Raw genomic sequence first — 14,060 nt, forward strand, 5'->3', positions numbered from 1 at the left:
TGACCGTTGCAGTGGGAGAAAAACAAAGCTTGAGTAACAGGAAAGGGAATTGGGTTTGCGGGAGAAGGCTGTAACTTTTAAAAGGTAGTCTGGGAAGGCTTGTGGATAAGGTGGCATTTGAAGAGAGCAGTAGCAGAAGAGGGGAGTGAGTCATGAGGATGCCAGGCAGAAGAGAGAACAGGGCAAGAGCCAGCGGAGTGCAGAACATGGATTTAGGAAGATTACTGAGGAAGTGTGTCAAGAAGGGGCTCTTTGGCCATTATGCTTTTTTGGACTTTAACTTTGCAGAAGATAAGAAGCCAGGGATTCTTTGAGCAGAAGAATGATACGATTCAACAAAGAAATTTCCAACCATCAAGATCACTAGGCATGCACTATAGAGTTTACTAAAATTATTTTATGTAGGATTTTGACTGCATAAAATATATAAACAGTTTGAAAGGCATAAATGTATTAAAAATACAAATGAATTTGGGATAAAATACAGCATCCTCTAATACTGTCTTAATATTGTCTGTGGAATTTTAAAAAGATAACGTTGAAAAACTATTAGCCATTCCTATGTGATTTCTTTTCATGCTTGCAAACCAAATAAATCATCAGGGTAAATATCTTTCATGACTTCTGTTTTTATAACAGCATGTCATAATGTAACATGAGCGTAGATGTTTTATAAAATATCAGTGGTACAAAGACTGTTGTATGTCTGAAGACAGTTTGTCTAAGGAAGTAAAATGGTGCCAACAATGTAGAAACCTGTGTCTGATGCCGGAGCCCTTCCACATTTTTTTGTCCCCCTTTTTTTTCTTCCACTCTGACACTGACTTGGTAGGAGCTTTCTAAACAATCTCCTGTTGGTTCTTAGTGAGTTTAATTCATACTCCAACCATTGTGAACACACTGTGCAACTTAAAAATACTTAAACCCAGCTTTACAATACTGAAAATTAGTTGGATAGTATTACCACTGATTACCAAGTTAATTTTGTCTCTCATGGGATCATATTACAGAGGGATAGATTTATACTACTAAGAAAAGCATCTTTCTGGGTTGCCAAAAAGAATGTAGGAAGTTTTTGAAACATGGTAGGAGGTATTGGGGAAAAAAAAGAATATGAACTCATCTTTTAAAAATGATAGTGACTTTTAATTTAATTTTGCTAAAACACTTTGCTTCAGGGCTTGGCCCTATAGATATTGGGTTTCTCCTTGGAGTAGGTTTAGAGGACAGTACTTATTCCAGCCCTGATGGTTTCTTTCTTTTCAGGCAAGTCTCTTTCTCCCTGGACCATGATTTCCTCAAACATGAAATGAAAATATCTGATTCTAAGTTTCTTTCTAAATCTAAAACTATATGAAATACCGGCGGATTTTGAGAGGGCCAAATGTTTTTTGAGAGGAAGGAGAAATTTAATAAGTGTATGTACGTGAAATCAACTTATAGTTTGGTGCTACTGTGAGAGTAAGATAATGACCACACCAGTGTATCCTAAAGAAATACACTAAAGGAAATACCCTGCATCCATTGAAGAGAAACTGTGGCTTTTAGATTTCTGCCTAGAAGTGACAGATTGAGAGGAGCCAAAAGCTACATAGCTCTGATTTTTCCCAGGCCAAGCCTGGCATATTACAGCAGGTGGTAACGTCACACACATGGCTACGTGCTGGGAAGGTAACCTTCCCCGGCCCTCCACAAACCACCCAGCCCAGGACGGAATGTGTTCCAGACTCAGGGAAACCAGGTGTGCGATAGACAGTGGGCAGCGGGAGGGGAGGATGTTGCTAGAACACCTTTCCTAAAGGACAGGCCCCTGAACTTGCCGTGTGCCCTTGGCCCAGCAGCGGTGTTAGAAGGAAGTTCAAACTCAAGTGTTAGTGCATATAGGCATATATCAGAACTCTTTGATGTGCATTTCATCTACTAAGTGTCCCAGAAGAGCAGGCTGCTAATGAGTTACTTTACCTCTGGCAAGTAGCAGTGATACCCAGCTAGACAAAAGACAACAGTACAGAGTACTGCTCTGAATAGAATATCCTTTACAGTGTAGATACCTTCTCCTTAAAGTTTCTCTTTATCAAGGCCCATTCTTGAAGACTAGAAAGAACCTTTTGTCTAACTGAAGATAAGGCCTTTCATACCTTAATTTGGGCAGTTTTGAAATTCTTTCTTAGATGAAACTTCAGTTTCCTATTAAAACATTTCAGGAATGTGATTTTAAACTGGCAGAAGAAAAATCTATGTAGAAGGATGGGGAAAACTTCTGTGACCATTTGAGTAAAATGATGTCCTGATGAGCCAAAGTCTTCACCAAAGGTTACAAGCAAAAGAAAACTATTCTCAACAGTGAAAGGATCAGTGTTAAATGAGGAAATTAGAGAGAAAAACAGATTTGGGGAGGAAATCTGATGAGGTGAGGGGCTTAGACTGTTGGAAAATAAGAAATCAGGGTGAGAGAAATAAAAGACTGTTGAGTACAATGAGAGCCTTTGGACTCAGGTCCCTGGTCCCAGGGTTCACCATGACTAACCTAACAAGGGAGGCTTGACTCCTAACCAGGAGGAGAGCTCCTTGGCTCCTGCAGGCCACAAGAGTTCTTCATATAATTGGCAGATTGCTAGAGAAGTTTGTCCATTTCTGTTTACTTTATAAGAAACTGGTAAAATGGTGTTTCTAAAATTAAGCAGAAATCCCCAATGGAATACAAAAATCAAGAGTTGTCAGCTGTGGACAAAAAATATAAAAATAGTATAAACATATATCTGATTTACTTGACCTTGATTGAACTTATTTTAGGGGACTGATGAAGAAGTGACATTTGGTCCTTACACCACATTTATGGTTTCTGAATAAGAGGCTTAGTATATTTCATTCATAATTGTTACAACAGTCTTTAAATAAAATGTTTTCATGCTCTTTGGTCATGAGTAAAGTTCTTATTAATTAAGAACTTTTAATGGAAAAGACATCAGAAAGGCAGTGTTTGACCCATGATCAGTTTTCACCTCCTTCCACTAGAGACAGTTTCTCCAGAATTCTCAGAAAAAGAGATGGCCAATGGGAAGTCGGTATGGGGTGAGAGAAAGCATGTGGCTTTAGAGTCTAACAAACTAAGGTTCTAATCCCAGCTCTTTAACTATAGCTGTGAAACTTGGATGTGTTGACTGCTATCTCTGACCTTTGAGATGTTAATCTGCAAAAATTAAATGTGATGGTATAAGGAAAATGCTTAAGTATTTGGCATAGAAGAAAACCCTAAAAAATGTTAGTTTTCAACTTTTTTTTCCCTGCACCCACCCAGATAAGTTTTGGCTCATAATTTAGCCTTTTTTTGAATACCTGAAGGTTGTCATTTTGAGCATAAACAGTTATACTGTTTTGTAATAAATAATAATTTCAGTGCAAAAAAAATGAATCCAGTAAAAGCAATGAGTCTCAGATTGCAGAGCCTTTAGTATTCTTATATCTGTTTTTTTTTTTTTTTCTTGTACTTCAAGAATTAGTGTTATATTTTGCTTCCCTGATAGCTCAGTTGGTAAAGAATCCGCCTGCAATGCAGAAGTCCCCGGTTCGATTCCTGGGTCAGGAAGATCCGCTGGAGAAGGGATAGGCTACCCATTTCCAGTATTCTTGGGCTTCCCTTGTGGCTCAGCTGGTGAAGAATCCGCCTGCAATGCAGGAGAGCTGTGTCTGTCCCTAGGTTGGAAAGATCCCCTGGAGAAGGGAAAGGCTACCCCCTCCAGTATTCTGGCCTGGAGAATTCCGTGGACTGTATAGTCCGTGGAGTTGCAGAGAGTCGGACACGACCGAGTGACTTTCATTTTCATTTTGCTACCTCTACAGTGGCCACCACTTCTCTTTCACACTGTCCTTTCTGTTCAGCCATAAACCAGTAAACCACAGCTTGCTACAGTTATTTGAAAAATCAGAGTCTACAGGGTCTAAATGACCTTACAGTAAGCAGAGAATCTCTATTTCTTTGACCATGGACATACTGGATATTCAAATGTTAGATGAGCAGGTGATTAAATAAATGACATTAATTTTGGTATCTCGGAAGTCTTTAATATCTTCATGATTCTCAACTATATTTTTAAAAGATCTGATTACTGGGTAAAAATGCTTCTAGAAAAGGGAAAGATTGCTAATAACACGTGTATAGTGCTTTATTTGACATGTTTAGTATCAGTACAAGGTTTTTGAAATGAAAGGAATATGAAAATTTGTGATGTATGAAGAACCCTGACATTACCCAGAAATGTGATTCTTGTATTCTTTCTGTAGTTTGTAAAAGAAAAGGAAAGTTGTGCCTTTATGGTGATTTGCTGAATTATAAATGTGAAGTATTTACCTAAAGTCATGTGACCTGCTAGAGGAGGAACTGGAACTTGAACACAAAGCTATCTGATTCCACGTTTAAACTTTCTTGAGAAAGACAACCCCATCTCTCGCCTGTTGTCTCTGCCCCTTTCTTGGTAGCAAGGTCTTCAGGAGCCTCTGCTCCTGGGAAGAGTGAACCCTTAAGTAGCCAATATCACACGCCAAGGCACAGAGTTCCCAGTCTGGTAGTTACATATCTGGCCACTGTGCTTCCAGTCATCCTTCTCTGCGAGAGATGCTGTTCATACCCAGTTGTATTCACTCCTGGTAATAGTAGGAATCATCGTAAGAGTAGCAGCTGACACTTCTGTGGGACTTACCTATGAGCCAGACATTGTGCTAAGGCTTTACATGTGTTGATTCATTGGATACTGTGGTTATCTTCATTGAATAGTTGAGGAAACTGAGACACAGAAAGGTTAAGGAACATGTCTAAGATCATATAGCTGGGGCTAGAACCCAAGCCCAAGTTCTGACCCCTTGTCCAACTTTTAACAGCCATATTACTTCCTGTAAACTATAAGTAAACAGCTCAGTATGATCCTGTGTATTAGGGGAAATACTATTATACTTTACCATTTTGTAATAAGAAATGCAAAATTTTTCCTCATAGAGGAATTTAGATTAGATGTTTTAAAAATCTACCTTGACAAGAAACAGTGCTGTTGTGGGAGGGGGGACACCTTCCAGGGCCCAAGAGTGGGCTCTTGTCTAACAGTCAGAAATGAACTGTTCGAGGAGACATGTGCTGACAAAACAAGCGACTTTATTGGGAAGGGACACCCCGGTGGAGAACAGCAGGGCCCGGGAACCCAGGAGAGCAGCTCTGCCACGTGGCTCGCGGTCTCGGGTTTTATGGGGATGGGATTAGTCTCTGGGTTGTCTTTGGCCAGTCATTCTGACTCAGAGTCCTTCCTGGTGACACACGCATTGCTCAGCCAAGAAGGATTCTGGGAGGTGGTTGGACACATGGTGTTTCCTGAACTCTTCTGGTTAGTGCTGGCTTATTAGGTCCATGCTCCTTACCAGGGCCTCCTGTTGTAAAATAACACACACACACACACACACACACACACGGTTACTGTGATGCATGACCAGGATGGGCGGTTTCAGTCAGTGTCCTTCCCATTAACAGTGCTACCAGTTAACCAGTTGGTTTGTTTTCTGAGTTTATACAAATTTTTAATATTTTATTCAGTTGAATAGGCAATATTTATTGAGTGCTTATTATATGCTTAGGATGAACTAAGTATTTTATGTTGTTAGGTCATTTAGTCCTCATAAGAACCCTATGTTATCAGTAATGTAATTATCCTTGTTTTATGAGAAAATTGAAAATTGGAAGTAGCGACCTGCCCAAGGACACCTAGCTACTAGGGGCAAAATTGAGATTTGAACTTTCAGTCTGACTTTAGAACCAGTACTCAAACATTCAAATAGCACTTCTAGAATTTCAGAATTATTTATGATTCCAGAAATTTTCCGTATCATCTGTTTATTTTTGGTGGTTTTATTGAAATACAATACTGTATTTTTTCCATCTAGGTTTATGTTCCAGATGAAAATAATGCTATTTTGGGAAGAAATACAAATAAGCAAGTTTTCGAAGGCTTGACAACTGGACTTCTCAAAGTCAGTGCTGCGGTTTTTGGCTGCCTGATTGCCAATCGACCAGATGGAAACAACCAGCCAACTACACCAAAAATATCAACACAGGAAATGAAAAGCAAACCCTCACAAGGTGATGCTTTTAACAGTCGAGTTCAGGACCTCATCAGGTAAATTTCTAGATTTCTTAAAACTTGTTTGTTTAAAAAAATTATTTTAAAATAATTTTAATTCTCAGGGCCCATGTGATGGCAATTGTTCTCATACCATCCACAAATTCCTGATAGAAAATATACCACATTTTGTAGAGAGAAGGAAAATCCTATTAATGAAAAGTAGTATAGTTAAAGCTTATCTGTCATTCTTGATATTTAATATTCAACATTAGAATAGGTAGTTTCCAAGCTTTTTGTAACTGTTTTTGCTGTCAACTCTTTCCAACTCAAAGAATTTGTAAGAATTCCCATATCTCAGGTCATCTCTGCTTATAAGTTTGGTTCAGATTCTAAGTACTCATAATAGCTATCATTAATTGTAGCACCCATTATTAGTAATGTATTGTGTCGTTGTTTAGTTGCTAAGCTGTGTCTGACTCTTTGCAACCCCATGGAGTGCAGTGTGGCGGCTTCATTGTCCTTCAGTATATCCCACAGTGTGCTCAAACTCATGTGCATTGAGTGGGTAACCTCATTTTGTCAGAACTCTCCACTATGACAAAGAACTCTTGGTGTGGAAAGGAAGAATCTTTTAGGGGCTTCCCAGGTGGCACTAGTAGTAAAGAACCAGCCTGCCAGTGCTGGGGATGCCAGAGACAAGAAGAGTTCAGTCCCTGGGTTGGGAAGATTTCCTCGAGGAGGGCATGGCAACCCACTCCAGTATTCTTGCCTGGAGAACCCCACAGACAAAGGAGCCTGGCAGGCTCCAGCCCATAGGGTCACAAAAAGTCTGACATGACTGAAGTTACTTAGCACTCACACAGAAAGTGTAGAAACTCTAGAGGACAATGATATCCTTTGGATCCTCTGTAGTTTTGCCCCAGGTGATGCTAGTGGTAAAGAACCCACCTGCAATGCAGGAGACATAATGAGATGTGGGTTTCATCCCTGGGTCAGGAAGATCCCCTAGAGAAAGACTTGGCAACACCCTCCAGTATTCTTGCCTGGAGAATCCCATGGACAGAGGAACCTGGTGGGCTACAGTCCATAGGATCACAAAGAATCGGACACGACCGAAGCGACTTAGCTCACACACACTCCACTATGACCCATCCATCTTTGGTGCCCTTGCAAGGCATGGCTTATAGCTTTGTTGAATTACACAAGACTGTGATCCATGAAGGGGGGTTAAGTATTGTAGTAGAAGCTTTGCAGCCCTGTAAGTGTAGGATTTCTAATTCAGACTTTGTTCAGTTCAGTCCAGTTGCTCAGTTGTGTCTGACTCCTTGAGACCCCATGGACTGCAGCATGCCAGGCCTCCCTGTCCATCACCAACTCCTGGAGTTTCCTCAGACTCACGTCCATTGAGTCAGTGATGCCATCCAACCATCTCATCCTCTGCCATCCCATTCTCCTCCCGCCTTAAATCTTTCCCAGCATCAGGGTCTTTTCAAATGAGTCATTTCTTTGCATCAGGTGGCCAAAGTATTGGAGTTTCAGCTTCAACATCAGTCCTTCCAATGAATATTCAGGACTGACTTCCTTTAGGATGAACTGGTTGGATCTCTTTGCAGTCCAAAGGACTCTCAAGAGTCTTCTCCAATACCACAGTTCAAAAGCATCAATTCTCTGGCACTCAGCTTTCTTTATAGTCCCAACTCCCACATCCATACATGACTACTGGAAAAACCATACCCTTAACTAGACGGACTTTTGTTGGCAAAGTAATGTCTCTGCTTTTTAATATGCTATCTAGGTTGGTCATAAATTTTCTTCCAAGGAGTGTCTTTTAATTTCATGGCTGCAGTCACCATCTGCAGTGATTTTGGAGCCCCCCCAAAATAAAGTCAGCCACTGTTTCCACTGTTTCCCCATCTATTTGCCATGAAGTGATGGCACCAGATGCCATGATCTTAATTTTCTGAATGTTGAGCTTTAAGCCAACTTTTTCACTCTCCTCTTTCACTTTCATCGAGAGGATCTTTAGTTCCTCTTTGTTTCCTGCCATAAGGGTGGTTCATCTGCATATCTGAAGTTATTGATATTTCTCCCTGGAATCTTGATTCCAGTTTGTGCTTCCTCCAGCGCAGCGTTTCTCATGATGTACTCTGCATATAAGTTAAATAAGCAGGATGACAATGTACAGCCTTGACGTACTCTTTTCCCTATTTGGAACCAGTCTGTTGTTCAAACTTTGTAGGTAAGGAAATCGCTCAGTGGGGTTAAGTGCTTTGCCCAAGGTTATGTAATGAATAAGTTTAAAATTTAAGTAGGAGAATTGAGACTGGAACTCAGGTCTATCTGGACTTCTTCCAACAGCTGTATATTTTCCACTACACAAATGTGGCAATTTCTAACACCTGTTCAAGGTCAATCCTGCTTCCTTCCACAGTCACCTTTTCTCCGGGGAAATTTATTCCTACTCTTGACATTCAAATTCTTTTTCCCTAGTGAATCTGGAATCAGATAGGACATTTAATTTCCCAACAGGATTCCATCTGGTGTTAATCAATTACCTGTCCCACCTAGCAGAAACTCCTCTGTGATCTGCACTGATCTCTGACTCTCAAAACCCATGCAATTTGTTACTCTTTGAAGCTTATAGTAGGTTAATAGGAGAAAGAGAATGCCCTCTTCTGCATTCGCTTCTTTCTCAGTTCATAAATTTCATCTGGTCTCTTGTAGTGCTTTCTTGGAAACAGTTGTTTCATTCAGGATCTTTCTTACCCTTGATTACTTTGTTAACTTGTCCCTTGCAGCCGCCTCCCCTCTCTCCCCAAGCATATTTATTGCTCCAGAGTACTAGGCAGGCCCTTTGGGTCCACAAACTATTTATCATGCAGCACTTGACTTTGACCCTCCCTGGCCTTTCTCCCTGTTGCTTGATCTCATTCAATTTCCCCATGTCCTTTTGGTCTGTAGAACCTGGCCCTCCCTGCTGATAAATGCCATTCAGTCCCAGCATCCTCCCTTGGGCTACTGTGTGATGCAGCAGCCCTGCATTCTTGTCATCCAGACAACTCAGCTACATGCCTCAGCTACAGTGAGGCAGAAGGCCAGCCAGATGCTTCAGTGCAATTCCAGTAGGCCTTCCAGGAGAAAGTACCTACATTTTTACACTTATTATTATAGTTACCAGATCCTTCATTTTAAAAAAAGGTTATTGGGGGGGGAAATAACAGTGATGATCTGCCAAACCAAATAATTCATGTAATTCCTTTTTAGGCATGTAGCTTAAAAAGGATGATAGGCAATTACAGTGCTTCAGAGCAAAACGATGCCACTCTTTATCTGGCTTGAACCACTTTTGGTAAATATTGTTTTCTTATAGATAATGCATTGTTAGCTGGCTTGATGATCCCTATGTGTAGGACCACAAACTTTATCTCAAATCTTCCTAGTGAAGCAAACAGAATATGTGTAGTTTCATGCTTTCTTTCTCACCTTCTCAAATATGAACTGACAGGAAATCTCACTCCACTCCCTCCTACAACCTGGGCCTTTTTTGTCAGTTTATAAATCTCTTAACACTGTTAAGTTGTAAGGGAAGAGTTCCAGCACAGTTTTTGGCACTGGTCTCTTGCCTGTGGCACTAAGGTATAGCTGGAACAGAGTACATCACTCTGGCATATGTCCTTTTTCTCTCCTTATCTGGCATGGAAGAGGCAAGGGGGTGTCTAACCGAGATGAGGTAATAACAGTATTTATTCTCCTTATTTTAGATGGTTCAGTCAAGTTTCTAGCCCTTAGGGATCCTCAGAAATATCTATCACCTCAAAATATTGCCACTTGTACTCACTTTATGCCAGACACTTTACAAGGTCCTAGGATACAAAAACAAATTAAAAAAAAAAAACCTGTAACAAAATATCCAAATAATATCTTTTGGCTATAAAACATTGGAATATTTTTGTAAGATGCAAATATTGGCAATTTCAAGTGTTTAGCATAGTTCTAGGAAAGCAGTATTGTGTATGGGATAGAAGCAGATTGCAATGTGAAAAAACACTGGTTTGAAATTTGCCCAGGAAATACATCAGTCCTGAAGTGCTGCAATTCAGTTTTTTCCTGGCTCTACTGAGATATGGGTGGACATACATAACATTGTGTAAGTTTAAGATGTACAACGTGATTTGTTACACATACATATAGGGCAAAATGATTACCACAATAACTGTTTGTTAACAACTCCATCACCTGACATAATTACCTTTTGCGTGTATGTGTGTATATTGAAACATTTAAGAGTTAACTGTTTAGCAACTTTCCGGTATGTAGTACAGTACTGTAGCTTTTAGTCACCATGCTGTATGTTACGTTCCTGGAACTTACTCATCTTATAAATGTAAGTTTGTACCCTTTAACCAACATCTCCCCATTTCCCCTACCTACCCCCAGCATTGGGCAGCAGCCATTCTACTGTTTCTAAGAGTTCATCTCTTTCAGATTCCACACAGTATTTGCCCTTTAACTGTCTGACTTATTTCACCTAGCATAATGCCTTCAAGGGCAACCCATATTGTTACGAATTGCAGGATTTCCTTATTTTTTATGGCTGAATAGTATTTCATTTTACACACACACACACACACACACACACCACTTTGCAGGTGTGCTCAGTTGTATCCAACTCTATGGAATTTTCCAGGCAAAATTACTGGAATGGGTTGCCATTTCCTCCTCCAGGGGATCTTCCTCACCTCGGGAAGATGTCTCTTGCATCTCCTGCATTGGTAGGCGGATTCCTTACCACTGAGCCATCTGTATGTGTGTACTTAGTCACTCAGTCATGTCCAGCTGTTTGCAACATCGTGAACTCTGGCCTGCCAGGCTCCTTTGTCGATGCAGATTCTCCAGGCAAGAATACTAGAGTGGGTTGCCATGCCCTCCTTAGGGGATCTTCCCAACCCAGGGATTGAACCTAGGTCTCCCACATTGCAGGCAGATTCTTTGCCATCCAAGCCAACAGGGAGGCCCATGAATACTGGAGTAAGTAGCCTCCAGGGTATCTTCCTGCATTGCAGGCACATTCTTTACCACCTGAGCTACCCGGGAAGCCCACTGAGCCACCTGGGAAGCCCTATATACAACTTTACCACTTTTCCTTATCCATTCATCTGTTGATGGACACTTAGCCACTCTGGATAATGCTGCAGTGAACATTAGAGTACAAGTATCTCTTTAAGATAGTGATTCATTTCCTTCAGATATATAGCCAGAAGTGGAATTGATAGATCATATGGTATTTCTGTTTGTAATTTTTTGAGGAATACTCTACTGTTTTTCATAGTGACTATACAAATATACTTTCCCACCAACAATGTACCAAGTTTCACTTTTCTCTCTCCATCCTGCCAATATTATTTCCTGGTTTTTAGGGTTTCTTTTTTGTTTGTTTTTGATAATAACTATCCTAACAAGTATCAGGTAGTATGTCATTGTGGTTTTGATTTGTATATCCCTAATGTTTAGTGATGTTGAACATCTTTTCCTATATCTGCTGGCCATTTGTATCTGTTCTTTGGTAAAATGTCTATTCAGGTGCTTTGCCTATTTTTAATTGAATTACTTGTATTTTTACCATTGTGTTGTAGGAGTTCCTATGACAATTTGGAAAACATAGAAGTTCACAATGCATTCTTTAATATACAAGCATTGTCTTTAATCCCACCAGCCAAAGATAATCATTGGTTTTAATTTTGGTTTTGGTGTACATATATGTGGTTATTTTATGAAAACAAATTGTAATACTTATACATACTTTTTATGTCATACTTTTTAATTTCTGTTTTTCCAAATCAACAGAAACTTGCAAATGAATTTCTACTGGCTTTCCAAGTATTTAATATGTAGCAATGATTTGCTTCGTGCGTGTGTGCTAAGTTATTTCAGTCATGTCCAACTCTTTGTGACCCTGTGGACTGTAGCCTTGCCCCTCTGTCCACAAGAATTCTCCAGGCAAGAATACTGGAGTAGGTTACCATGCCCTCCTCCAGGGGATCTTCCCAACCCAGGGATCAAACCCACATCTCTTATGTCTCCTGCATTGGCAGGCCAGTTCTTTACCACTAACGCCACCTGGGAAGCCTAAGGTGATTTATTCAGGTGACCTATTACTTAAATAGGTTTATTCTACTATTTTACTATTATAGATAACACTGTAAAGAATATCTTTCCCTATAATTGATTCTTGTTTTCTATTAAACTTAGAGAAGTATAATTTTGGGGTCAAAGAATGTGTATTAAGGATTTTTATCCAAATTGCCAAATTGCCCTACATAGAGATTACATATGAGTATGTCCTTGTACCTTCAGCCTAGACAGTGTTGAATAGTATCATTCTTTTGAGTCTTAGCCAGACTGAGAGGTGAAAATATTTCATTTCTTTATATTAGTAGTGATACTGCACATTTTAAAATGTTCATTGGCCGTTTTAATAGGACTTCCTTGGTGGCTCAGTTATTTGTGAATTGCCTTTTCATGTACTTTGCCCATTTTCCTATTGGAGGTATTGACTTTTTTAGTTGTAAAAGCTCTTGGTAGATGATAAAATCATTAGGCACCTGCATAGAGGAACAACCATATGAAGAGGTAGCAAGAAGACAGTCATCTGGAAGCCAAAATGAGCAGCTGCAGAGGAATCCAACCCTGCTGGCACCTTAATCTTGGCTTTTTTTGGCCTCCAGAACTTTTCTGAGATATGGGTGGAATATACTAAAGAACAGCCAACCATCTTGTACTATGAAATGGATTCCAGTGCTGTAGATGATACTCCTATTTGTCAGGGTCAGTGTTGATTCCCTGTAGTAAATGCTCTGCTTACAAGGTCTTCATTCATTGCTTGTGAACTTACTGTGCCATCAAACAGATGGTCTCACTAGAAGCCCAGATAGTAACTATCTATAGACAAGAACCACTGTGAAAACTCAGAATGAAGAAAGTGGGTAAGCCTGAAACATCTCCCACTGGACCTCAGAGACCAAGAAGTACCACATTAGAAGGGTAAGAGGAGCAGCTACACACTGGCCACAAGACCACTCCCAGTAAGACTGAAGCATCCCCCTCTGGACTTCAGAGACCTAGAAGTGCTCCCACAGGCCAGCACAAGACCACTCCCACCCAAGCCTGTGGTTTCTCCAGTACTAAGAAGGAGCCCAAATGGACATCTAGCTCCCCCAGCATTGTGGGACACTTCCACTTTGGTCTCACCTAAAAGAGATTACTGGGGGAATCTGCAGGGCCTGGCCACTGGGGAGCAAATAGAAAGGGGGAATGTGGTGCTTCAGCACTCAGATCTTGTGGGACTGTGCTCCTGGCTACTATGGTGCCTAAGCAGAGATCCCAGGCAGCAGCTCGGCCCTTATATGAAGTTGAGCTGTAGCCCCATCTGGTCAGGAAATTCAGTTGGCAGTTCTGCTGCTTAGGGTCCCCAGGCTGTACCAGCTATAGAGCTTATTTTACCATGCAACCTGGGCAGGAAAGCAGGTCATCATCCGTGCCCTCTTGCTCAGCATTGCCTTCATTTCTGACCATCCAGGAAGGTCAGCTATGGAACCTAGGGAGCTACAAAATCCAAACTACAGCCCTGTTCAGACAGGGAGTCAAGCCAGCAGCCATGTCCAACTGTTGAGCTCAGCCTCTGACCCCACATAACCAGGAAGACTGAACAGTAACCTTGGGAAACCTCAGAACCCAGCTATGGTCCCACTCAACTGCAGAGCATAGCCTGCAGCCCCACCCTGTAATGGAGCCCAGACAAAATTCTTCTCAACCAGAGAGACAGTTTCTAGACCCACCCATCTGTGAGATACAACAGGAGACCGCTCCCAACCAGAGAGGCCAGCTAGCAGTCTTGCTCAATATCAGAGCACAGCCAGCAGCCTGATCAAGAAGCCCAGCCTATGGCACAGTCTTTCAGAA

General features: G+C 40.9%; 1 protein-coding gene across 8 annotated transcripts in view; it reads left to right on the plus strand.

The window, feature by feature from the left end:
- The window catches only part of SCAPER (S-phase cyclin A associated protein in the ER), a 400,938-nt gene that overhangs the window by 318,630 nt on the left and 68,248 nt on the right, over positions 1 to 14,060 (plus strand). For all 8 annotated transcript variants that reach the window (XM_020886983.2, XM_020886986.2, XM_020886987.2 and 5 more), the window contains one exon: positions 5,923 to 6,155. In XM_020886983.2, coding sequence (XP_020742642.2) covers positions 5,923 to 6,155 — 233 coding nt within the window. The remainder of the gene's footprint in view (positions 1 to 5,922; positions 6,156 to 14,060) is intronic.

The sequence above is a fragment of the Odocoileus virginianus genome, chromosome 16, assembly GCF_023699985.2.
Source record: "Odocoileus virginianus isolate 20LAN1187 ecotype Illinois chromosome 16, Ovbor_1.2, whole genome shotgun sequence".
Classification (NCBI taxonomy): Eukaryota; Metazoa; Chordata; class Mammalia; order Artiodactyla; family Cervidae; genus Odocoileus; species Odocoileus virginianus.